General features: G+C 47.0%; 1 protein-coding gene across 4 annotated transcripts; it reads left to right on the forward strand.

The window, feature by feature from the left end:
* The first annotated feature begins 499 nt into the window (after window positions 1-499).
* Window positions 500-27,610, forward strand: akap14 (A-kinase anchoring protein 14). 4 transcript variants are annotated; one of them, XM_059976779.1, is made up of 6 exons: window positions 500-583; window positions 1,044-1,161; window positions 7,944-8,038; window positions 13,262-13,441; window positions 23,223-23,275; window positions 25,570-27,610. In XM_059976779.1, the coding sequence occupies exons 2-6, from the start codon at window positions 1,053-1,055 to the stop codon at window positions 25,652-25,654; spliced, it is 522 nt and encodes a 173-aa protein (XP_059832762.1). In that variant the 5' UTR covers window positions 500-583; window positions 1,044-1,052; the 3' UTR covers window positions 25,655-27,610. The 4 variants fall into 4 exon arrangements, with proteins under 4 accessions (XP_059832762.1, XP_059832761.1, XP_059832764.1 ...); XM_059976778.1 differs by having other exon boundaries at window positions 505-583; window positions 1,047-1,161; XM_059976781.1 differs by lacking the exon at window positions 500-583 and adding an exon at window positions 679-954.
* The last annotated feature ends 145 nt before the right edge of the window (window positions 27,611-27,755 follow it).

Genomic DNA, 27,755 nt, shown 5'->3' on the forward strand with positions numbered 1-27,755 from the left:
CGGGAGGTAAAGTGGTCACTGAATATATAGTTATCAATCTAGTTCACATGGGTGTTCATCGACCAATAATGCACTTTACATTTTAGTATACATTTTTTCTTATAATATATTGAGAATTAGTTATTTACACTTTCCAAAATTATTGATTTCCCCTGTTTCTGAATTTTCCCTGCATTGGCACTGGGAGCCGATTTCAATTACAAGAGAAAATTTGCAGATGCTGGAAATCCGAGCAACACACACAAAATGCTGGGGCACCGTCTAGGAAAAGAGTATAGTCGACATTTTGGGCCGAGCCCCTTCTATGTCCTGCCGCAGGCTTTCGGCCCGAAACGTCGACTGTACTCTTTCCCATAGATGCTGCGTTCCTCCGGCATTTTGCGAGTGTCGGAAATTTCAATGGTTCTCATTCAATGTCGTTACAGGTGGAAGACACCCTATTGGTGGACATTGGCGTCGCCCTGGTTACCGTTGTTACTTTGCGTAACCGGGATACGCTGCTCAATGGAATTGTCGGTGAACGGACTGTACCACCAGTAACAGCAACATATCCGGACCGCCAGCGGAAGGTCTTCGTGAAACGGTAATATAATGCATTAATCGAACCCTTTCAAGTTAGTGTTAGAATATTATTTAGCTGAATTGAATATATATATATATATATGCAACGGGATTAAATTTCTGGGCTAAGATCTTTTAGCAGAACTTAGTTTATTAAACATCATCCAATTTGTTGTCACTGTGATCCCAACGTTTGCACTTTGGAGACATTCTATTGGTGGAAATTGGCGTCGCCTTGGTTACCGTTGTTACTTTGCGTAATCGGGATAGGTTGCTCACATGGAATTATCGGTGAACGGGCTGTACCACTCAGTAATAGCGGCAGATGCAACGTAGTGCTGTTGGACCACGGCCATAACTTTTTTTTTAAAATTTTAAAACCTAATTTAAGAGGTGGGTCTGGAGCATAAAAACAGCAAAACGAATTCACCCATAAACTCTCGTTTGGTTAAATGTAATCGTGCAAAAGGTTTTTATCCCAGCAGGGCACCATGGACGAGAAGCTTTTTAACGCAATGCTGCAGACGCAGGCAGAAGCTATCGTAATAGAGGTACTGGAAAAGGCCAAAAGTTATCTTGAACAACAAATGATAATAGAGGGTAAGGAAAACACACGTTCAGGATCAGAATCAAGTTTATCGTCACTGGCCTATAGTACTATGCAAAAGTCGTAGGCACATATAAGACGTGTAAGACCTTTGCACAGTACTGCAGTAATTTTATGTATTGCACTGTACTGCTGCCGCAAAAAAAAAATTAATGACGCTTCTGAGCAATTATAGATCTTATTCTGATATGGGTCTCTATTGTGGACAGAGAGGGAAGGGGGCACGGAGAGTGGAATCATGGTTGGGGAAAGTGGGAGGGAGTGGGAAGCACCGAAGAGATATTCTGTAATGATCAATAAACCATTTGTGTAAAATCAAATGGCCTTGCCTGCTGTCTCAGAACTGTATGGGTCTGTACCCCGTGCTACGCCCCCCCACCCCTGACACTCCTTCTCTGCCACCTATCCCACACCCCTCCCGTGGCACTCCACCCTCGCCATTCCCAACATCCTTTCCTCCCGCCAGATTTACAAACTCACTCTCCACTCCACATTGACAGATACAGTGCTGTGCAGACATCCCGCACAACACGCTGGAGGAACTCAGCAGGTCGGGCAGCATCTGTGGAAACGAGCGGTCAACGTTTCGGGCCGAGACCCTTCGTCAGGGCTGAAGGGGGAGGGGGCAGGGGCTCTATAAAGAAGGTGAGGGGGGGAGTTGTGTGTGTTGCTTTGACCCCAGCATCTGCAGAGTATTTATGTTTACGATTCTCAGACTTTTGCGCAGTACTGTATGCCATGGAGGTTTCTTCTTTATCAGCAGCAGCGCAGTATAGTACACAATAAAAACAAAGTATAGGGAGAAATACATGGTGCCAAAGGAGAGCGAAAAAACAAAGGAAAAAGTAGTGAGGTACTTTTCATGGGTTCAATATCCATTCAGAAATCTGATGGCGGAGGAGAAGAAGCTGTTCCTGAAATGTTCAATGTGTGTCTTCAGGCTCCTGTACCTCCTCCTTGATGGTAGCAACAAGAAGGGGGCATGTTCTGGGTAATGGGAGTTCTTAATGATGGCTGCCACCTTTCTGAGGCATCACCTTTTGAAGGGATCCTCAATGCTGGCACATTAGTGCCCATGTTGATGTCCAAGGATACACACTGTAGAATGCAGGGGAATCTCACTGAAACCTACCAAGTATTGAAAAGACTAAATAGGGTGGATGTGGAGAAGAGGTTTCCTATGGTGGGGAGTATCCAGAACTAGAGGGCACAATCTCAAAATTAAGGGATTTAGAACAGAGATAAGGAGGATTTTTTTATTTTAGCCAGAGAGCAGTGAATCTGTGGAATGCTCTGCCACAGACCGCGGTGGAGGCCAAGTCTGTGGGTATATTTAAGGGGGAAGTTGATCGTTCTGATCAGTCAGGGCATCAAAGGATATGGGGAGAAGACAGGTGTACGGGGTTGAGTGGGATCTGGGATCAGCCATCACGGAATTCTGGAGCAGACTCGATGGGCTGAATGGCCTAATTCTGCTCCAGTATCTTATAGTCTCAGGTAGAAGGGGTGATGTTGCTCTGTTGGTTAAAAAATAAAATCAGATCATTAGAAAGAGTTGACATAAGGTTGGAAGGGGTTGAATCCTCATGAATAGAACTAAGGAACTGCAAGGTTAAAAAGACCCTATGGAGTTGTATACAAACTCCCAAACAGAAGTAAGAATGTGGCCTACAAATTGCAACGGGAAATAGAAAATGCATGTCAAAAGGGCAATATTACAATAGACATTGGGGATTTCAATATGCGGATAGATTGGGAAATCAGATTGGTGCTGTATTACTGAGGGAGAATTTCTAGAGTGACCATGAGATGGCTTTTTAGAGCAGTTCGTGGTTGAGCCTATCATGGGTTCAGCTATTCTGGATTGGGTGTTGTGCAATGAACCAGAATTGATTAGAGAGCTTAGGTAAAGGAACTTTTAGGGGAAAGTGATTATAATACAATCAAATTCACCCTGAAATTTGGGGAGAAGCTAAGGTCAGATATAGCAGTATTACAGTGGAGTAAAGGGAATTACAGAGGCATGAGAGAGGAGCTGGCCAGAATTGATTGGAAAAGAACACTGGCAGGGATGATGGCATAGCAGCAATTGCTGGAATTTCTGGAAGCAATTCGAAAGGCACAGGATATATACATTCCAAAGAGGAAGAAGTGTTCTGAAGGAAAGATGAGACAACTGTGGCTGACAAAAAATGTCAAAGCCAACATAAAAGTCAAAAAGAGGACATATAATAAAAACTAAGATTCAAGGGAAGTTAGAGGATTGGGAAGCTTTTAAAAACCAACAGAAGGCAACTAGAACAGTCATTAAGAAGGTAAAGTAAGCTAGCCAATAATATTAAAGGCGATACCAAACACTTCTTCCAAGTGTAAAAGAGAGGTGGGAGTGAATATTGGACTGCTGGAAATTGATGGAGAGGTAGTAATGGAGGACAATAAAATGATGGATGAACTAAATCAGTATCTTGCATCAGTCTTCACTGTAGAAGACACTAGCAGTATGGTGGAAGTTCCAGGTGTCAGGGGGCATGAAGTGTGTGAAGTTACCATAACTAGAGAGAAGGTTCTAGGGAAACTTGAAAGGTCTGAAGGTAGATAGACCAGATGGTGTACATCCCAGGGTTCTGAAAGAGGTGGTTGAAGAGATAATGGAGGCATTTGTAATCTTTCAAGAATCACTAGATTCTGGAATGGTTCCAGAAGACTGGAAAATTGCAAACGCCTCTCCACTCTTCAGTAAGGGAAACGATGGGCCAGTTAGTCTGACCTCAGTGGTTGGGAAGATGTTGGAGTTGATTATTAAGGATGAGGTCTCAAGTACTTGGAGGTATGTGATAAAATAGGCTGTAGTCAGCATGGTTTCCTGAAGGGAAAATCTTGCCTGACAAATCTGTTGGAATTCTTTGAAGAAATAACAAACAGGTTAGATGAGGAAAAATCGGTTGATGTTGTGTGCTTGGATTTTCAGAAGGCTTTTGACAAAGTGCCACACATGAGGCTGTTTAACAAGCTACGAGCCCATAATATTACAGAAATGATTCTAGCATGGATAAAGCAGTGGCCGATTGGCAAGAGGTAACGAGTGGAAATAAAGGGAGCCCTTTCTGGCTGGCTGCCGGTGCCTAGTGGTGTTCCACAAGGATCTATGTTGGGACCGATTCTTTTTAGGTTATTGGTTTGGATGATAGAATTTATGGCTTTGTTGCAAAGTTTATGAACGATGTGAAGGTAAGTGGAGGGGCCGATAGTTTTGAAGAAGTAGAGAGACTACAGAAGGACTTAGAGAGTTTAGGAGAGTGGGCAAAGAAATGGCAGATGGAATACAGTGTCCGGAAGCTTATGGTCATGCACTTTGGTAGAAGAAGTGAAAACATTGACTATTTTCTAAATGGAGTGAAAATACAAAAACATGAGGCGCAAAGGGATTTGGGAGTCCTTGTGCAGGATTCCCTAAAGTCTAATCTGCAGGTTGAGTCAGTGGTGAGGAAGGCAAATGTGATGTTAGCATTCATTTCAAGAGGACTAGAATATAAAAGCAAGGATGTAATGTTGAGGCTTTATAACGCACTGGTGAGGCCTCACTTGGAGTATTGTGAGCAGTTTTGGGCCCCTTATCTTAGAAAGGATGTGCTGAAACTGGAGAGGGTTCAAAGGAGGTTCATGAAAATGATTCCAGGATTGATTGACTTGTCATATGAAGAGCAGTTGATGGCTCTGGACCTGTATTCATTAAAATTCAGAAGGGTGAGGGGTGACCTCATTAAAACCAATCGAATGGTGAAAGGCCTTGATAGAGTGGTTGTGCTTCCTATGGTGGGAGAGTCTAAGACCACAGGACACAGCCTCAGAATGTCCTTTCAGAACGGAGATGAGGAGGAATTTCTTTAGCCGGAGAGTGGTGAATCTGTGGAACTCCTTGCCACAGGCAGCTGTGGGCCAAGCCTTTATGTATGTTTAAGGCAGAGGTTGATAGATTCTTGATTGGTCAGGGCATGAAGAAATACAGGGAGAAGGCTGGAGATTGGCGTTGAGAGGAAAATTGGATCAGCCTCGCTGAAATGGCGGAGCAAACTTGGTGGGCCAAATGTCTGTTGCAAATGCAGCAGCAATGAATATGAAACTGAGACAGGGTTTAAAGCAAATCCCGAGATTTATTAACCTCTGTTCAAAACTTAGAAAAGTAAACAAACGACTAACTTAACCGGAAGTTAACAGTTAGGTGGCACAAACATTCAAACTTAGAAACTATTCTTAACAAGTTCTCATGCAAGCACAGGCTTAAAGTGATAAATTAGAAAGTCCATGTGATTTATACAGTCTTTAAGGAGAGAATTCCCTGAAACAACAATTCCTTCGAAGTAACGATGATCTGCCGATCCCACAGCCGACAGATGCCTTGTTCTTAGAAATCACGAGGAAATAAAAGGAACTGACCTTTAGACTGGAGGGTGGTCACTGCACAAACCTTCCCGACCTTGCAGGGGTTTAACTCAAATGCGCATGCCATAATTCCTGAACGTAGTCACAAAGGTCTATCATTCCCCAAAATGCTGAACGACATTAACTCTATCAAATCCTTTGAACTCGGATAACTCCAGTAATGCCTTCACTCTCTGAAACTGGACTGTAAGGGAAAAATAAACGTCCAACAAACAAAACTGGTGGAGTCTCCACACCTCCAACCGGCAACAACAACGTTGCAAAAAATAAAAATGAGAACTGCGTTACAGTCCGCGGGCTTTGTTTAAGTACAATTACATCATCCCTCTCACAAGACCATTACATCACCCCACTCACAAGACCATTACATCATCCCACTCATAAGAACATTACATCATCTCACTGTCCCGTGTTCAAACTGTGGGTATGTAACATGGCCAATTCTTCTCCTATATTTTTTGGTGTTATGATGGAGATGGACACGAGCTTTATATAATTTAGTGACGTTATTTACGTAGCTTTTTATCATACTCTCGAAACACCCCAAGTGGCACATGCACAATCGTTTAGTTTTAAAGATAATTGCCTCAATTAAGTTTTAAGGAATAACATGAAGGTTTGATTATCAGAGTGCATTTGAATGTTGAATTACAAGTTGAGTCAGTGGTGAGGAAGACAAATGTAATGTTAGCATTCATTTCCAGAGGACTGGAATATAAAGCTGAGCTTTTACAGGTCATTGGTCAGACCATACTTGGAGTATGGTGAGCAGTTTTGGCGGTTAATGTATGAGGAGCTTTTTATGACTCTGGACCAGTACTCATTGGAGTTTAGAAGAATGAAGGGGGATCTCATTGAAACCTGTTGAATGGAGAGGATGTTTCCTGTAGTGAGTTTAGGACCAGAGGGCACAGCCTCAGAACATAAAGACGCCCCTTTAGAACAGAAATGAGGAGTAATTTCTTTAGCCAGAGGGTGATGAATCTGTGGGATTTATTGCCATGGATGGCTGTGGAGGCCAAGTCATTGGGTATTAAAGCAGAATTTGGTAGGTTTTTGAATAGTCAGGATGTCAAAAATTATGGGAAGAAGGCAGGAGAATAGAGTTGAGAGGGATAATAAATCAGCCATGATGGAATGGTGGAGCAGACTTGATGGGCCAAATGGCACAATTCTGTTCCTGCATCTTATGGTCTTATTACTCAAGGTCTTGTGTCTTGCGTTTCAGCAATCTTTACCATGTCCTTGGACAAGGATACAAGAAGCTGGCATGGGGAAGTATGTAACTGGGGTGAGGGCTAATACTGATGCCATGCGGCAAGAACTTGGGAGCAGGTGTACAGTAGAAATGTAGAGGTTGTTTGGGGAGCACTTGCATGAGGCTCTGGATAGGTTTGTCTGATTGAGGCAGGGAAAGGACGGTGTCTTTGCAAGGCTTTTGGGAAGATTCCGGTTGGCAGAACATGGGTTTACAAAATGGAGACATGTAGATTTTTAAAAACAAAATAAACTTTATTCATAATAAAAGAACATTTACTAGAATAAACTGTTGAATGCCTTTTCATTCTTTCCATTCACAGTCAAGACTTTCCAAACAGTTCTGTCGCATTCGTACACGTCACTAGCACCGTTCTCTGAGGTGGCATGTTAACTACCACTATAACTGAGGGTTTTCTTCCCCCCCACCCAGCCCCTCCTCTGGAGTAGAAGAACCCTCCACTGTGGTCCTTCCCCTCTGAATCCTTGCAGCAACTGCACCAAGCTTCAGTTGTTCCCTCAGCATGTACTGCTGCAGCCAGTGGGTAGCGTTCCTCCACTGCATCTGAATGTGCTTTGCAGACCAACAACTGTTTTTGGTGGGGGGGGGGGTCACGCTGAGCAGGTGCTACACCTTGGCCACAGGGTGAGCTGCAGGCAAGCAGAGGGAAGGAGCACCTTACACCTCACTTGATAGAGATGCGTCTGCACCCCGCCACCCATTATGTTGCCTAGTCTATTTAAAACCCAGCAGGTACGTTCATACTCTGAACACCACTGTAATAATTCAGCATGGACTGTATGCATCTGGACAGGGTTTCCAGAACCATGTTGGTGCAGAAGAAATTTGGCATAGACAGTCTCCAACTGTACCAATTATATAATGTTCTTCACTTTTGTAAGAAAAAAAGCGCTTGTCAAATTCGCAGTGTCCAATAGGTCACATGTATGGATCAATTTGATAAAGTGTGCATTCAAATGTAAGCACTCTTATGTTCCTATATTAGCATTCTGTGTCACTCATGTCATCAGGCAGTTCTTTTTAGACCATTTATACAATCTTCCTCTCTTTTGTAAGGAAAAAGCATTTATGAAATCCGTAATGTCCAATGGGTCACATGCATGGACTTCACTGTTGCCATTGGGGCAAAGCAAATCGAAGAATATATCTCTGTAAGTTTATTGTATGCTGATAATGGACTTCGGCTCTCTTTTGTGTTGTCATTTTCCTTTGGTGTTTTATCTTCCCATTTTTTTTATCAGCCGCCCCTCGTCGGCGACATCCTTTGCCAGAATATCGCTAATATAGATCTCAAGCTTGGTCATTCTGTGGTCAGACTCTGAAAGATCAGAATCAGGTTTACTATCACTGGTTTATGTTGTTAAATACAATGCAAAACATAATGAAAAAATGTGAATTGCATTTACAGTATATACAGTATGTATATTAAATTAGTCGAGCAAAAATAGAAATAAAAAAAGTAGTGAGATAATGCTCAAGAGTTTAATGTTCATTCAGAAATCAGATGGCAGAGGGGAAGAAGTTGTTTTTGAATCACTGAGTGTGTATCTTCAGGCTTCTGTATCTCCTCCCTGACGGCAGCAATGAGAAGAGGGCATGATGTGGGTGTTGGAGGTGATGGATGCTGCCTTTTTGAGATGTCGCTGCCTGAAGATGTCCTGGATATTACGGAGCCTCGTGCCCGTGATGGGTTGACTAAATTTACAACTCTCTGCAGCTTATTTCGATCCGATGTAGCCCCCTCTCTGCTTCATGCCAGACGGCGATGCAGCCAGTTAGAATGCTCTCCACAGTACATCTGAAGACATTTGCAAGTGTTTTTTGTGACGTGCCAAATCTCCTAATGAAATATAGCCACTGTCGTGCCTTCTTCGTAGCTGCACCGATACGCTGGGTCCAGGTTAGATCCTCAGAGATACTGACCTGACACTCAGGGACTTGAAATTCCTCAGTCTTTCCACTTATGGTTGCTCTGTGAGGATTGGTGTGTGTTCCTTCATCTTACCCTTTCTAAAGTCCACATTTTTTCTTTGGTCTTACTGACGTTGAGTGCAAGGTTGTTGCCACGACACCACTCCACTAACTGATCTATCTCGCTCCTGTACGCCCTCTCATCACCATCTGAAATTCTGCCAGCAGTAGACATGCATTAACAAACCAAGATAGCTTAATCTGTTCTTTCCCACACACACGCACACAAAATGCTGGAGGAATTCAAGTCAGGTAGTGAATAAATATTTCGGGCGAGACCCAGGACTTGTTCTGAAACGTTGACTGTCTAGTTCCCTCTGACTTGCAGAGTTCATCTAGCATTTTGTGTGTGTTGCTGAAGGTTTACAGCATCTGCAAAACCTCTTGTGTTTCTGATCATCTCCCCAGCTGATCAGGACGACTAACGGTAGAGAACTGTGGAATTGAGTGTTAGTGCTATTGACAATGGGACAAATGAATTGAATAAGATTCAGTCACTCTGTACCATACTGGTTTCTTCTTGTCACCTGTACTGAAAAGACAGTGAATAGCTTTTGTTTTGTGTACCGTTCAGACAGTTTCTCCTACAGAGGCATTAAAAAGAAAACAGAATGTGGTACATTTATGATGATGTTGCCAGGACTTGGGGACCTGAGTTATAGTGAAAGGTTAAATAGGTTTGGACTTTATTCCCTAGAGTGTAGGAGAATGGGGGCGATTTGATAAATGTATACACAAACTTATGAGGGATATTCATAGGGTAAATGCAAGCAGGCTTTTTTTTCACTGAGATTGGGTGAGACTCGAACTAGAGGTTAGACAATAGGTTAAGAGTGAAAGGAGAGATGTTTAAGGGCAACCTGAGGAGCGACGTTTTCACTCAGAAGGTGGACAGAGTGTGGAATGAGCTGTCAGCTGAAGTGGATGTGGGTTTGATTTCAGTGTTTCAATATACACGTGACAAATAAAGCTAATCTCTCCTAATCAATAAGAATTTTGCCGACGACACTACATTGATCGGCCTAATCTCAAACAATAATGAAGTCATCTCTCTGACACAGTGGTGTCAACAAAACAACCTCTCCCTCAATGTCACAAAAACAAAGGAGCTGGTTGTGTATTACAGGAGGATTGGAGATGGACTAGCCCTATTGATTTGGGTTGAGAGGGTAAACCGCCATAAGTTCCTGGGCATCCACATCACCGAGGACCTCACGTGGTCTGTACACACCAGCTGTGTGGTGAAAAAGGCACAACAGCGCCTCTTTTACTTCAGACGGTTGAGGAAGTTTAGTATGGGACCCCAAATCCTAAGAATTTTCTACAGGGGCACAATTGAGAGCATCCTGACTGGCTGCATCACTGCCTGGCATGGGAACTGTACTTCCCTCCATCGCAGGACTCTGTAGTTGTGAACTTCCCACGATTCAGTACATTTACAAAGACAGGTGTGAAAAAAAGGACCCGTAGGATCATTGGGAACCTGAGTCACCCCAAACACAATCTATTCCAGCTGCTATCATCAGGGAAACAGTACTGCAGCATAAAAGCCAGGACTAACAGGCTCCGGGACAGCTTCTTCCACCAGGCCATCAGACTGATTAACTCACGCTGATTAGAGTGTATTTCTATGTTACGTTGACTGTTCTATTTATTATAAATTACTATGATTGCACTTAGCACATTTAGACGGAGACGTGAAGATTTTTGCTCCTCATGTCAGGATGTGAAGGATGTAAGAAATAAAGTCAATTCAATGTGAATGAAAGCTTGAGTAGGCACCACATGTGGTCAGAGGCTGGGTGACCACATCAGAGCATGATGGGATACATTCTGTCTGGAGGCGTATCAGTTGCCCTGCACACGGCCACAAGAATGCAGCCAATCGTGGACAAGGCTCAGCACGTCCCTGGGACCAGCCTTCCCTCTATAGAGTCTGCCTATACTCCTCACTGTCTCGATAAAGCAGCCAGCATAATTCCGAGACCCCATCTACCCTGGACATTCTGTCTTCTCCCCTCCTCCATCAGGCAGGAGATTCAAAGGCCTGAAAGTCCATCTTCTGCCGCCTGTTATGTAACTATTGAATGCCTCCCGAAGGTGATGTAGGGCTCTTGATGTCACTGTCTACCTCATTCACATCTTGCACTTTATTGTTTACCCGCACTGCATTTTCTTTGTAGCTGTTACACTTTATTCTGCACGGTTACTGTTTTACCTATTTCTACCTCAGTGCACAGTGTAGAGATCACAAGACAAAGGAGCAGAAGTAGGCCATTCGGCCCATCTAGTCTGCTCCGCCACTCCACCATGAGCTAAACTATTCTCCCGTCTAGTTCCAATCTCCGGCTTTTTCCCCATATCCCTTGATACCTTGGATAATTAGATACCTATCAATTGCCTCCTTAAACATCTTCAATGATCAGGCCTCCATAGACAATAGACAATTGATGCAGGAGCAGGCCATTCGGCCCTTTGAGCCTGCACCGCCATTCAATGTGATCATGGCTGATCATCCACAATCAGTATCTCATATATAGCTGTATGTGGCAACGAATTCCATAAATCCACGACCCTCTGGCTAAAAAAATTTCTCCTCATCTCTGCTTTAAATGGGTATGTGGTGAACTACATATACCTGTCTGGACACGCCCCCTGCTGACTGCTCCTGTGGCTCCTCCCACAGACCCCTGTATAAAGGCGATTGAGGCCTGAGCCCGGCCTCTCAGTCTCCAGGATGTAGTATGGTGGTCAACCACTGCTTGTTCCTTCTTCCAGTCAACAAAAGCCGATATCTCGCCTTTACGTCTCAGAGTGAGTTATTGATGGTGCATCAGGGTACCCTCTAATTCTAAGACTGTGGCCTCTTGTCCTGGACTCACCCACCAGGGGAAACAGCCCTTCCACATTTACTCTGTCCAACCCTTTCAACATTCGAAATGTTTCTATGAGATCCTCTCTCATTCTTCTATACTCTAATGAATACAGTCCAAGAGCTGACAAACACTCCTCATATGTTAGCCCCTGCATTCTGAGAATCATCCTCATAAATCTTCTCTCCAACATCAGTACATCCCTTCTAAGATAGGGGGCCCAAAACTGCACACTGTATTCCAAATGGGGTCTCACCAGTGCCCCATAGAGCCTCACCAACACCTCCTTACTCTTATACACTATTCCTCTTGAAATGAATGCCAACATAGCATCCGCTTTCCTTACTGCTGATCCAACCTGGTTTAGGGTATCCTGCACCAGGACCCCCAAGTCCCTTTGCACTTCCGATTTTTGAATTTTCTGCCCATCTAAATAATAATCTGCCCGATTATTTCTTCTTCCAAAATGTACAACCGAATATTTCTCAACATTGTATCTCATCTGCCATTTCTTTACCCACTCTCCTAAACTGACCATGTCTCTCTGCAACCTTTCCATTTCCTCAACACTTCCTGCTCCTCCACCTATCTTGGTGTCATCTGCAAACTTGGCCACAAAACCACTTAATCCATAATCTAAATCATCGATATACAGTGTAAAAAGAAGAGGCCCCAACACCGACCCCTGTGGAACACCACTAGTAACCAGCAGCCAACCAGAACAGGATCCCTTCATTCCCACCCTTTGCTTTCTGCCTATCACCCATTCCAATATCTTTCCTGTAATTCCATGGGCCCTCATCTTATTGAGCAGCCTCTTATGCGGCACCTTATCAAAAGCCTTTTGAAAATCCAAATACACAACATCCACAGCCTCTCCCTTGCTTATTTGAGATTAACTCAAAAAATTCCAATAGGTTGGTGAGGCAGGATCTTCCCTTCATGAAACCATGCTGGCTTGGGCCTATCTTGTCATGCACCTTGAGGTATTTCATAACCTCGTCCTTGAGGATCGACTCCAATAACTTTCCAACTACCGATGTTAGGCTAATAGGTCTGTAATTTTCTTTTTGCTGCCTCCCTCCTTTTTTAAACAGCGGAACTACATTTGTGACCTTCCAGTCCTCCGGAACCGTGCCAGAGTCTACTGATTCCTGAAAGATTATTTCTAATGCCTCCACAATCTCCAAAGCCACCTCCTTCAGAACCCGTGGGTGCACCCCACCCGGTCCCCGTGACTGCGTGGGTTTCCTCCACATCCCAAAGACGCATGGATTCGCGGGTCGGATGGTGACGGGTGTAATTGGGCGTTGTGGTCTCATTGGCCAGAAGGACCTGTCCCTGTCATGGATCTCTGAGTAAATAAATGACATGAAATTAATCATAAACACAAGGAGGTTTGCAGTTTCAAGAAATCCAAAGCCAACACACACAAAATGCTGGAGGAGCTCAGTGGGTCAGGCAGAGTCTATGGAAGTGAATAATGTGTCAGACTCATACTGTAACAAGAATGATATTGTACTCCGACAGGCATGGGAGTTCTCCGATTGCTGGCTTCACTGTTTGGACTACCTGAGGGAAGAGGAACTAGAGTACCACATCCACCACCATTATCGAGTGCGATGGAGTATCCCGACACGAAGGAAGCCCATACCACGAGCAACAGCCTCCATTTACTTCATCATTGAAATCTCAAAAGTTAAACCACCTGTGAGTAAGAGTGTAGAGGACATCCACACGATAGATGAGTTCTCTGGTTTTAAACAGGGTTTGGATTCAGCAGCCTGGGGCAGATGTTAAAGATGGATCGTGGGATTGTGAGGGGGAATGGGCTTTATTTCCGTTGGCACTTCATTAGAGCCGCACGGTCTGGTGGAGCGGTGTCCAGGCCAGGCTGGGAGAAGAAAGGTTTGTACACTCCAGTTGAACACTGTGGGTAGGTTGTGTTGATCTGTAGATTCACCACAGGTCTAGGAATGGTGCCTTTAGCCACAGAACTTAAGGCACTGAAAACATGACAACATGGAACATAGAACAGTACAGGCCTTCGGCCCAAGATATTGTGCCGACCTAAATAAATCTACTCCATGAACAATCTAACCCCTCCCTCCTGCACAGCCCACAACCCTCCACTTTCCTTACATCCCCATGCTTATCTAGGAGCCTCTTACATGTCCCTGTTGTATAAACCTCTGTCCACCACCCTGACAGAGTGTTCCATACGGCCCCCGCTCTGTATAAACACCCACCTCTGTCCACCACCCTGACAGAGTGTTCCACATGGCCCCCGCTTTGTATAAATACCCACCTCTGTCCACCACCCTGACAGAGTGTTCCACATGGCCCCCGCTCTGTATAAACACCCACCTCTGTCCACCACCCTGACAGAGTGTTCCACACGGCCCCCGCTCTGTATAAACACCCACCTGTCCACCACCCTGACAGAGCGTTCCACACGGCCCCCACTCTGTATAAATACCCATCTCTGTCCACCACCCTGACAGAGCGTTCCACACGGCCCCCGTTCTGTATAAACACCCACCTCTGTCCACCACCCTGACAGAGTGTTCCACACGGCCCCCGCTCTGTATAAACACCCACCTCTGTCCACCACCCTGACAGAGTGTTCCACACGGCCCCCGCTCTGTATAAACACCCACCTCTGTCCACCACCCTGACAGAGCGTTCCACACGGCCCCCACTCTGTATAAATACCCATCTCTGTCCACCACCCTGACAGAGCGTTCCACACGGCCCCCGCTCTGTATACACACCCACCTCTGTCCACCACCCTGACAGAGCGTTCCACACGGCCCCCGCTCTGTATAAACACCCACCTCTGTCCACCACCCTGACAGAGCGTTCCACACGGCCCCCGCTCTGTATAAACACCCACCTCTGTCCACCACCCTGACAGAGCGTTCCACACGGCCCCCGCTCTGTATAAACACCCACCTCTGTCCACCACCCTGACAGAGTGTTCCACACGGCCCCCACTCTGTATAAATACCCATCTCTGTCCACCACCCTGACAGAGTGTTCCACACAGCCCCCGCTCTGTATAAACACCCACCTCAGTCCACCACCCTGACAGAGTGTTCCACACGGCCCCCGCTCTGTATAAACACCCACCTCTGTCCACCACCCTGACAGAGTGTTCCACATGGCCCCCGCTTTGTATAAATACCCACCTCTGTCCACCACCCTGACAGAGTGTTCCACACGGCCCCCGCTCTGTATAAACACCCACCTGTCCACCACCCTGACAGAGCGTTCCACACGGCCCCCACTCTGTATAAATACCCATCTCTGTCCACCACCCTGACAGAGCGTTCCACACGGCCCCCGTTCTGTATAAACACCCACCTCTGTCCACCACCCTGACAGAGTGTTCCACACGGCCCCCACTCTGTATAAACACCCACCTCTGTCCACCACCCTGACAGAGTGTTCCACACGGCCCCCGCTCTGTATAAACACCCACCTCTGTCCACCACCCTGACAGAGTGTTCCACACGGCCCCCGCTCTGTATAAACACCCACCTCTGTCCACCACCCTGACAGAGTGTTCCACACGGCCCCCGCTCTGTATAAACACCCACCTCTGTCCACCACCCTGACAGAGCGTTCCACACGGCCCCCACTCTGTATAAACACCCACCTCTGTCCACCACCCTGACAGAGTGTTCCACACGGCCCCCACTCTGTATAAATACCCATCTCTGTCCACCACCCTGACAGAGCGTTCCACACGGCCCCCGCTCTGTATACACACCCACCTCTGTCCACCACCCTGACAGAGCGTTCCACACGGCCCCCGCTCTGTATACACACCCACCTCTGTCCACCACCCTGACAGAGCGTTCCACACGGCCCCCGCTCTGTATAAACACCCACCTCTGTCCACCACCCTGACAGAGCGTTCCACACGGCCCCCGCTCTGTATAAACACCCACCTCTGTCCACCACCCTGACAGAGTGTTCCACACGGCCCCCGCTCTGTATAAACACCCACCTCTGTCCACCACCCTGACAGAGTGTTCCACACGGCCCCCGCTCTGTATAAACACCCACCTCTGTCCACCACCCTGACAGAGCGTTCCACACGGCCCCCACTCTGTATAAACACCCACCTCTGTCCACCACCCTGACAGAGTGTTCCACACGGCCCCCACTCTGTATAAATACCCATCTCTGTCCACCACCCTGACAGAGCGTTCCACACGGCCCCCGCTCTGTATACACACCCACCTCTGTCCACCACCCTGACAGAGCGTTCCACACGGCCCCCGCTCTGTATAAACACCCACCTCTGTCCACCACCCTGACAGAGCGTTCCACACGGCCCCCGCTCTGTATAAACACCCACCTCTGTCCACCACCCTGACAGAGCGTTCCACACGGCCCCCGCTCTGTATAAACACCCACCTCTGTCCACCACCCTGACAGAGTGTTCCACACGGCCCCCACTCTGTATAAATACCCATCTCTGTCCACCACCCTGACAGAGTGTTCCACACAGCCCCCGCTCTGTATAAACACCCACCTCAGTCCACCACCCTGACAGAGTGTTCCACACGGCCCCCGCTCTGTATAAACACCCACCTCTGTCCACCACCCTGACAGAGTGTTCCACATGGCCCCCGCTTTGTATAAATACCCACCTCTGTCCACCACCCTGACAGAGTGTTCCACACGGCCCCCGCTCTGTATAAACACCCACCTGTCCACCACCCTGACAGAGCGTTCCACACGGCCCCCACTCTGTATAAATACCCATCTCTGTCCACCACCCTGACAGAGCGTTCCACACGGCCCCCGTTCTGTATAAACACCCACCTCTGTCCACCACCCTGACAGAGTGTTCCACACGGCCCCCACTCTGTATAAACACCCACCTCTGTCCACCACCCTGACAGAGTGTTCCACACGGCCCCCGCTCTGTATAAACACCCACCTCTGTCCACCACCCTGACAGAGTGTTCCACACGGCCCCCGCTCTGTATAAACACCCACCTCTGTCCACCACCCTGACAGAGTGTTCCACACGGCCCCCGCTCTGTATAAACACCCACCTCTGTCCACCACCCTGACAGAGCGTTCCACACGGCCCCCACTCTGTATAAACACCCACCTCTGTCCACCACCCTGACAGAGTGTTCCACACGGCCCCCACTCTGTATAAATACCCATCTCTGTCCACCACCCTGACAGAGCGTTCCACACGGCCCCCGCTCTGTATACACACCCACCTCTGTCCACCACCCTGACAGAGCGTTCCACACGGCCCCCGCTCTGTATAAACACCCACCTCTGTCCACCACCCTGACAGAGCGTTCCACACGGCCCCCGCTCTGTATAAACACCCACCTCTGTCCACCACCCTGACAGAGCGTTCCACACGGCCCCCGCTCTGTATAAACACCCACCTCTGTCCACCACCCTGACAGAGTGTTCCACACGGCCCCCACTCTGTATAAATACCCATCTCTGTCCACCACCCTGACAGAGTGTTCCACACGGCCCCCGCTCTGTATAAACACCCACCTCAGTCCACCACCCTGACAGAGTGTTCCACACGGCCCCCGCTCTGTATAAACACCCACCTCTGTCCACCACCCTGACAGAGTGTTCCACACGGCCCCCGCTTTGTATAAATACCCACCTCTGTCCACCACCCTGACAGAGTGTTCCACACGGCCCCCGCTCTGTATAAACACCCACCTGTCCACCACCCTGACAGAGTGTTCCACATGGCCCCCACTCTGTATAAATACCCACCTCTGTCCACCACCCTGACAGAGCGTTCCACACGGCCCCCGCTCTGTATAAATACCCACCTCTGTCCACCACCCTGACAGAGCGTTCCACACGGCCCCCACTCTGTATAAACACCCACCTCTGTCCACCACCCTGACAGAGCGTTCCACACGGCCCCCACTCTGTATACACACCCACCTCTGTCCACCACCCTGACAGAGCGTTCCACACGGCCCCCGTTCTGTATAAACACCCACCTCTGTCCACCACCCTGACAGAGTGTTCCACACGGCCCCCACTCTGTATAAACACCCACCTCTGTCCACCACCCTGACAGAGTGTTCCACACGGCCCCCGCTCTGTATAAACACCCACCTCTGTCCACCACCCTGACAGAGTGTTCCACACGGCCCCCGCTCTGTATAAACACCCACCTCTGTCCACCACCCTGACAGAGTGTTCCACACGGCCCCCGCTTTGTATAAATACCCACCTCTGTCCACCACCCTGACAGAGTGTTCCACACGGCCCCCACTCTGTATAAACACCCACCTCTGTCCACCACCCTGACAGAGTGTTCCACACGGCCCCCACTCTGTATAAACACCCACCTCTGTCCACCACCCTGACAGAGTGTTCCACACGGCCCCCGCTCTGTATAAATACCCACCTCTGTCCACCACCCTGACAGAGCGTTCCACACGGCCCCCGCTCTGTATACACACCCACCTCTGTCCACCACCCTGACAGAGCGTTCCACACGGCCCCCGCTCTGTATAAACACCCACCTCTGTCCACCACCCTGACAGAGCGTTCCACACGGCCCCCGCTCTGTATAAACACCCACCTCTGTCCACCACCCTGACAGAGCGTTCCACACGGCCCCCGCTCTGTATAAACACCCACCTCTGTCCACCACCCTGACAGAGCGTTCCACACGGCCCCCGCTCTGTATACACACCCACCTCTGTCCACCACCCTGACAGAGCGTTCCACACGGCCCCCGCTCTGTATAAACACCCACCTCTGTCCACCACCCTGACAGAGCGTTCCACACGGCCCCCGCTCTGTATAAACACCCACCTCTGTCCACCACCCTGACAGAGCGTTCCACACGGCCCCCGCTCTGTATACACACCCACCTCTGTCCACCACCCTGACAGAGCGTTCCACACGGCCCCCATTCTGTATAAACACCCACCTCTGTCCACCACCCTGACAGAGCGTTCCACACGGCCCCCACTCTGTATAAACACCCACCTCTGTCCACCACCCTGACAGAGTGTTCCACACGGCCCCCGCTCTGTATAAACACCCACCTCTGTCCACCACCCTGACAGAGTGTTCCACACGGCCCCCGCTCTGTATAAACACCCACCTCTGTCCACCACCCTGACAGAGTGTTCCACACGGCCCCCGCTTTGTATAAATACCCATCTCTGTCCACCACCCTGACAGAGCGTTCCACACGGCCCCCGCTCTGTATAAACACCCATCTCTGTCCACCACCCTGACAGAGCGTTCCACACGGCCCCCGCTCTGTATAAACACCCACCTCTGTCCACCACCCTGACAGAGTGTTCCACACGGCCCCCACTCTGTATAAATACCCATCTCTGTCCACCACCCTGACAGAGCGTTCCACACGGCCCCCGCTCTGTATAAACACCCACCTCTGTCCACCACCCTGACAGAGCATTCCACACGGCCCCCGCTCTGTATAAACACCCACCTCTGTCCACCACCCTGACAGAGCGTTCCACACGGCCCCCGCTCTGTATAAACACCCACCTCTGTCCACCACCCTGACAGAGTGTTCCACACGGCCCCCACTCTGTATAAATACCCATCTCTGTCCACCACCCTGACAGAGCGTTCCACACGGCCCCCGCTCTGTATAAACACCCACCTCTGTCCACCACCCTGACAGAGCGTTCCACACGGCCCCCGCTCTGTATAAACACCCACCTCTGTCCACCACCCTGACAGAGTGTTCCACACGGCCCCCGCTCTGTATAAACACCCACCTCTGTCCACCACCCTGACAGAGCGTTCCACACGGCCCCCGCTTTGTATAAATACCCACCTCTGTCCACCACCCTGTCAGAGTGTTCCACACGGCCCCCACTCTGTATAAATACCCACCTCTGTCCACCACCCTGACAGAGTGTTCCACACGGCCCGCACTCTGTATAAATACCCACCTCTGTCCACCACCCGGGCAGAGTGTTCCACACAGTCCCTGCTCTCTGTGGATAAACACCCACCTGTCCACCACCCTGACAGAGTGTTCCACACGGCCCCCGCTGTGTATAAACACCCACCTGTCCACCACCCTGACAGAGCGTTCCACACGGCCCCCGCTCTGTATAAACACCCACCTCTGTCCACCACCCTGACAGAGCGTTCCACACGGCCCCCGCTCTGTATAAACACCCACCTCTGTCCACCACCCTGACAGAGCGTTCCACACGGCCCCCGCTCTGTATAAACACCCACCTGTCCACCACCCTGACAGAGCGTTCCACACGGCCCCCACTCTGTATAAACACCCACCTCTGTCCACCACCCTGACAGAGCGTTCCACACGGCCCCCGCTCTGTATAAACACCCACCTCTGTCCACCACCCTGACAGAGCGTTCCACACGGCCCCCGCTCTGTATAAACACCCACCTCTGTCCACCACCCTGACAGAGCGTTCCACACGGCCCCCGCTCTGTATAAACACCCACCTCTGTCCACCACCCTGACAGAGTGTTCCACACGGCCCCCACTCTGTATAAATACCCACCTCTGTCCACTACCCGGGCAGAGTGTTCCACACAGTCCCTGCTCTCTGTGGATATACACCCACCTCTGTCCACCACCCTGACAGAGCGTTCCACACGGCCCCCGCTCTGTATAAACACCCACCTCTGTCCACCACCCTGACAGAGCATTCCACACGGCCCCCGCTCTGTATAAACACCCACCTCTGTCCACCACCCTGACAGAGTGTTCCACACGGCCCCCACTCTGTATAAATACCCACCTCTGTCCACCACCCTGACAGAGTGTTCCACACGGCCCCCACCCTGTATAAATACCCACCTCTGTCCACCACCCGGGCAGAGTGTTCCACACAGTCCCTGCTCTCTGTGGATAAACACCCACCTGTCCACCACCCTGACAGAGTGTTCCACACGGCCCCCGCTCTGTATAAACACCCACCTGTCCACCACCCTGACAGAGCGTTCCACACGGCCCCCGCTCTGTATAAACACCCACCTCTGTCCACCACCCTGACAGAGCGTTCCACACGGCCCCCGCTCTGTATAAACACCCACCTCTGTCCACCACCCTGACAGAGCGTTCCACACGGCCCCCGCTCTGTATAAACACCCACCTGTCCACCACCCTGACAGAGTGTTCCACACGGCCCCCGCTCTGTATAAACACCCACCTCTGTCCACCACCCGGGCAGAGTGTTCCACACGGCCCCCACTCTGTATAAATACCCACCTCTGTCCACCACCCTGACAGAGTGTTCCACACGGCCCCCACTCTGTATAAACACCCACCTCTGTCCACCACCCTGACAGAGTGTTCCACACGGCCCCCACTCTGTATAAATACCCATCTCTGTCCACCACCCTGACAGAGCGTTCCACACGGCCCCCACTCTGTATAAACACCCACCTCTGACCACCACCCTGACAGAGCGTTCCACACGGCCCCCGCTCTGTATAAACACCCACCTCTGTCCACCACCCTGACAGAGCGTTCCACACGGCCCCCGCTCTGTATAAACACCCACCTCTGTCCACCACCCTGACAGAGTGTTCCACACGGCCCCCACTCTGTATAAATACCCACCTCTGACCACTACCCTGACAGAGCATTTCACTGCCATTACTCCCCCTGGAGAAAGTACTGGCTGTCCATTCTGTCAATGCACCATGGACCTGGATCAGTGCCTAAACTCAGGGATTCATTATTGACCTGGGATTAGTGAGTAAACCATTGAGAATCCAGTACCGAGACAGGATCAGTGTCAAGACTGTTTGGAGCCACTCCAGGCAAGGGTTCAGAGTCCAAACATCGCAGATCTGGGATCAGAGTCTAATCAACTGGGGTACTGGTCTCGATCTTGTATCAGTGTTTAAACCTTCAGTGACCCAGCGCGGAGCTGAGAACAGTGCTTTAACTATTAAACTATAATGGTTTTAATTCTTGAAATGTACCTTTCCGATGGCGATGAAGGCTGAAGATCTATGCTTACCGCCAGTGAGATGACTACAGTGTGTCCCAGGATGACTTTTCAAGGTCAGGTTTATTGCTGTTCAAGCATGTATACTATGAAACAAACCATTGTTCCTCTGGGGCCAAGGTGCAAAACACCATATATACAGTCACACACAACGTACGCAGTTACGACCCTGCACGTGGAGTCACAGTATAATATGAGCACAAGTCCCTGTGGCATGGCCTGAAGGGTTGACAAAAAGGTTTATGTAAGACAGTATCATGTACTGACACTATTCTAATAAAACAAGCAGTTGTACAAGTATGTGAAGCGTCAGCAAAGAAAGATGAAAAGTGGCCAGAACGGGTTGAGAGTGTGTATGTTGGGCAGTTGTGGGGTGGGGGGTGGGGTAGTGGCTGGACATTCAGACAGGTTGTATATGTGTGCTGGGGAGCAGCAGGGTATCAAGAAGTCTTAACAGCTTTGGGCAGAAGCTGTTACCCAGTCTGACAACTCTCATTCTTAGGCCGTGGTACCTTCTGCCTGACGGCAGGAGGTCAGAGAGATTGGGGGAAGGATGGGAGGGGTCTTTGACAATGCCGGAGGGACTGTGTGTGCAGCACTTCTGATTACGATCTGATATCTGGTATTTGATATATATTTTTATATATGATTTCCCATGATTGGTAAGGCCTAGATTTACTAGAGAATGTATCTCATGAGGAAAGCCTGAGCAAGCTGGAGTTTATCTCTGGAGCGATGGAAGATGAGAGGCAAATTGGTAGAGGTGTATAAGATTGTGAGAGGCGTTGAGGGAGTGGACAGCCTGCACCTTATTCCCAGGGCGGCAATGGTCAATACCAGAGGACATCCATTTAAGGTGAGTGGAGATATCAGAGGTAGGCTTTTTACAGTGTGGTGGGTGCCTGGACACACTGTTGTGACTGGTGGTTGAGGCAGATACATTAGGGACATTTAAGATGCTCTTGGGTGGGAACTGGGATTTAAGAAAAATGAAGGCCCTTGGGCTGTGTAGGAGGGTTAGATTGACCATTCAGTATGTTTATATAGGTCAGTATTACATTGTGGGCTGAAGGGCCTGTGCTGTTCTATGAAGCCTGCAGCTTGAATGGAGATTTGTAGTCCTCTAGTGAACACATGGACATGGCTGTTCTATGTCGTCATGTTTTCAGTGATGAAACACTGATTGCTAAGTGTTAAATGTGATCGGAATTGGGGGTTTTAATTCAGCTTTGCAAAAAAAAGGAAAAATAATCCTTTATCTCTGGAACCTTCAGTCAATGCAATATATCGCATTGTTGAGAATGCTCTGAGTAACCTATCATTCTCCGTCTTGGTGTGAATTCCTGAAGCACAGTGTTACTGAAGGATTAAACTGCAGTAGTAGCACACACAGAAAAGTGAACAATTCAGTGATTTTTCTTTGTATTGTTGAAATGGATCCATCAGTTATTTAACTAATGTTAACATCTCAATGCTTTTAGGTTTTTCCAGTTGAAGTTTACTACTTTTTTGAATCAAACAGACTTCTGCACAGGTAACTTACTCACAATTTCTAGCAATTGTGTGTTTTTAATTCATTTCCAGAATACGTACGTGGGTGTCAAGGTTAGCGTCTAGTGGTTGGCAACTTTGAGGATAAGCTGTACATGGAGTTGTGTTGTGCACATGACAACAAGCTGATGAGCCTTTGGAGGGTTGGGTGTGCACAGGTCTGTGGATCATGGGCCAGGCTGCATCACAGGTGAATGGGATCCATTCTATTGGTGGCACTGTTTATGACCTGCTCTCTCCAGAGCTCTTTTTCTACACAAGTGTCACTCACAAAGGCAAATATTGATGCCAAGGATCTGGCACCAATGACCAGCTCCATTTCAAGGCTTTCATAAATTTGGAGCTCTGCAGTTGCAAATAAATTTGTGTTTTGAGACTAGAACTAGAGGTCATCGAAAAAGGGTGAAAGATGAAATGTTGAGGGGGAACTCCTTCACTCGGTGGTGACAGCTGCCAGCAGAATTGGTGAATGCGGGATTGATTGTAGCATTTAAGAGACATTTGGATAAGTACATGGATGGGAGGGGTATGGAGGGCGAAGATCCAGGTGTGGGATGATGGGACTGGTCCGAGTAACAGATTGGCCACAGACTAGATGGACCAGAGCATGGATCTGTAATTTCTCTTTGTGGGCTGAGTACAGACATGACCTAGTTGTATATTACCAATCCACCTATTCTCTAGAGTTCCCTTTTAAATACAGAGGAGTATAGATTAACACCATGGATAGTTTTCCTGAAAATCATTAACCATTCCCATGGATTTTAAAGAGACAGCTTCAGCAGTAATAAATTATTTTTCATTAGGAGAGATTTAGAAGTCAGTTACTGCATTCACAATCAACTAAAGTTGGATTTTGATTATCCATTTATCCTTGTTAATGTGAAATAATTCCATACTGCACCTAGCAGAATCAATAGGGTCATTGATGATTGTATAAAGAGGTACACTCCTTTAAAGGAATCAGTGACTTCGCCAGTGATAATTAACTAATAGATCGCTGACTTCCAAGCCACTTCAGGTATCACAATTAGACTATTCTGACTGAAGGCAAAATTAAACGCCCAAACTAATATTGTAACATTGTTATATCCTACCTAGAGAATTTACAAATTCAGTATAAGATCACAAGATGTAAGAGCAGCATGTCGGCTCTGTCATTCCTTCGTGGTTGATTTATTATCCCTGTCAACACCATACTCCTGGCTTCTTTCTGTAACCTTCGACACCTTTACTAATCAGGAACATTTCAACCTCTGCTTCAAACAGCAGATTCTGGTTGTTTGGGCACATTGCGATTATGCGGCTGCTCCAATTACTCAAAGTTTCATGGAAATAGTTAAAAAGGTATAAAAAAGACAAACTACTGTTTAACTGAATAACATGTATTTAAACGAAAACCAGTACTGTAAAACTTGTATTAGTCCCTAATAGTTTCAACTGAGGAATTAATCCAGTGCACACTGCCGTGTTCTTTTGATTGACTGTAAATGAGCAAAATTAGTGCAGAGACACCCAGAGCAGATAATGGACTGCCGTCATACAATTGCATCCTCCAAGTCATCATTTTCATTGTAACATTCAAGATTATTGTTGATATCTTCAAATTTTTCAGTTCCTTACTTATTGAAGAAGTGAAATTGTTTCATTGCTGAGGCGGTCAATGTTTCAGACTGAGACCCTCCATTAGGACTGGGGTCCTATGCTGTGGACCCCAGGTTGGGAACCCCTAAGCTAGAAGGTGATAGGTGGAAAAGGTAATAGGCTGAAGAAGGAGGGATCTGATAGTTGTGTTTAATGATAGAATTTCTAGTTTAAGATGTAATTATTAGAGACTGACAGCTAATGTGCTCACTGTTTATTGACAAATACTTGGTAAAGTTCTATTAAGGTAAAGTTGTTAAATCTTTAGAAGAAATAATTTTATTTCTTAAAAACAGGTGAGTAAATAAATGGGAATTGACGTAGTTGGGCTACCTAAATAACTGAGATGTCTTGTAATATCTGAGATTAAACATGATGATTGTACATTTGAGACCACTTGTACAACAATGGATGGGTGGAAATAGCTTTATGGTTTGCAAATTAGTCACAGAGAGTTCCTCATAATAGCAGTGGTTGCTCTTGCTAATCAGATTCAGGACAGTAACAGCAGGCGAAAATGTAGTTTCTTTCAGAAATATTTCAATTGATTGGATATTTTAAGTCAAGGATTATGCTGAAACACTTTGGTTTTAAAAGCAGAGAACTAAGCAGCATATTATTTTGTTTTTAAAGACCAGGTCAATCAAGATTCAAAGAAAGCTGGCTAAAAGACATCATCGAAAGCAAAATTCTATTAATGGAGCAAGTGGAATTTTAGTTTGAATTGTGAATATTTGGAAGAAACCAAAGCTGATTTGTATATGGTTTTACTTTTAAAATTATGATTTACACACAGAGATGGTTCAATAGTCTCCAGTTGCTCTTTGCTTCCCTTTTGTTTTGATTCCCATAATCTATTTGTGAATCTTGATGTGAATGACAGCAGGCTGTTAAACATTTGCAGTCTCTTTTTGAGAATGAAATGTCAGGACTTCTAGCATACCTCACCAAAATAAATGAGCACTCCTGCTGAACCATACATCGTTGTCACCTGAACGTTTAAAAGGAAGCATTACAGCTATCCTCTCCATGACAAATATCCATTTCCTTACCTTATCATGGAGACACAAGGTCAGTCCTCAGGTACAGGACCATAGGCCAGGAATCAAACCCAAAATATCTAAGCAACAACCGACCTCAAAAGTTTCTCTGATTGAGCCGTCAATGAAATGAGCAGATTTTTTAAATATATTGCATGATTTTCAAAATTAATGTATAAATTAATTTATGGAAAATATTTCAGTATATTTTTTAATAAACCAGTACTAGATCAGATTGTATAATTGCTATTTTTCTTGTAGATTAGCTTTATGCTTGTTTGTATTTTTATATAATTACCTATGTATCTGCAGTTGTTCAGTGTTTCTCCTAGTGTTCCATATTATTCTGGAAGATTCTTGGGTATCACATTTTTCTGAATAGGGGCTATCTGATTGGTTAACCTGTGTCTACAAAATTTGAATGGTATTTATTACTGTTAACAAATTGGTATAGGAAGGCTAAACCATGTTGCCTTGGTTGCTTTCCCATGCTACTAGGCTCCGCTTTCCCAATCCCTTTGTTCTCTAAGCACTTAATAAACTCTCATAAAACAGGTTTTATGTCTCATTCTTGACTTCTGAAAAGCCTGGGTCAACCACACCAGGGTCCAAAAGCAGTTTCATATATACAAAAGTAGCTTCAAAACTGCTGTTTGACGCAACTGAAGACACTATTGGCCACGGGAACAAATTCATTTCCAAATGAGCATCTTCTTGGGAAGTTTTCTTTGGTTAAGCGTCACAGTGCAGAACCACTCATCCATTTTGACTTTGTTCCATCCCACTGGGCATCACTGGCATATTTTAAGGGGAAATCAGTTTATGAGCAAGTAATTCTGTTGTACATTCTAAACATCAAATGCTATCTTTGGTCATATTAATAGCATGGCAAAATCAATCTTCATCACTGGTGTCACAGAGAGCTTTTGGCACATTGGCCTTCATGCATTAAAGTACGAGTAGAGGAGTTGGGATGTTATGTTGAAGTTGTTTAAAATGTTGCTGAGACCAAATTTGGAGTAATGTGTCACGTACCTACGGGAAAGATATCAGTATGATTTTAAGAGTGCACAGAAAATTTACAAGGATGTTGCCAGGACTTGAACAGAGTTCTAGGGAAAGGTTGAATAGGTTAGGACTTGATTCCCTAGGGGAGATATGGTAGAGGTGTACAGATTGAGGGTTATAGATAGAGTAAATGCAAGAAGGCTTTCTCCACAAAGATTGGGTGAAACTAGAACCGAAGGTCATAGGTTAAGGGTGAAAGATGAAATATTTAAGGTGAACCTGAGGGGGAACATCCTCACTCAGGGTGGTGGATGCAGGTTTGATTTCAATATTTAGAATGTACATGGATGTGAGAGGCATGGAGGGCCATAGTCCAGGTGCAGGTTGATGGGACCAGACCGATGAGCAGTTGGGAACAGACTTAATGGGCCAAAGGGCCTGTTTCTGTGTTGTCGTGCTTCATGACCACCCTAAACCTACCTAGGTCTGTACTGACTTCCAGTTAATTAAAGATTAATCTTACCGTATGTTTAATTAAACAGTATATGTTAATCATGGATATCACAATCAGGATGTTGTATATCAACCATTTGTTGTAAATTACTCCGAAGTTGCTGGGGTCTCTGTGCTAGTGCAAATGTTTGTGAAGGATATTTTCTTCACCTGACTAATGAAGAGTACAATACAAAAAGTATCTATCACATACCAATCTATATTAAACATTTTAATATCATAACTTTACATCAAGGTAGCACTAAGTTAAATTGTTTT

Source organism: Hypanus sabinus, chromosome 8, assembly GCF_030144855.1.
Source record: "Hypanus sabinus isolate sHypSab1 chromosome 8, sHypSab1.hap1, whole genome shotgun sequence".
Classification (NCBI taxonomy): Eukaryota; Metazoa; Chordata; class Chondrichthyes; order Myliobatiformes; family Dasyatidae; genus Hypanus; species Hypanus sabinus.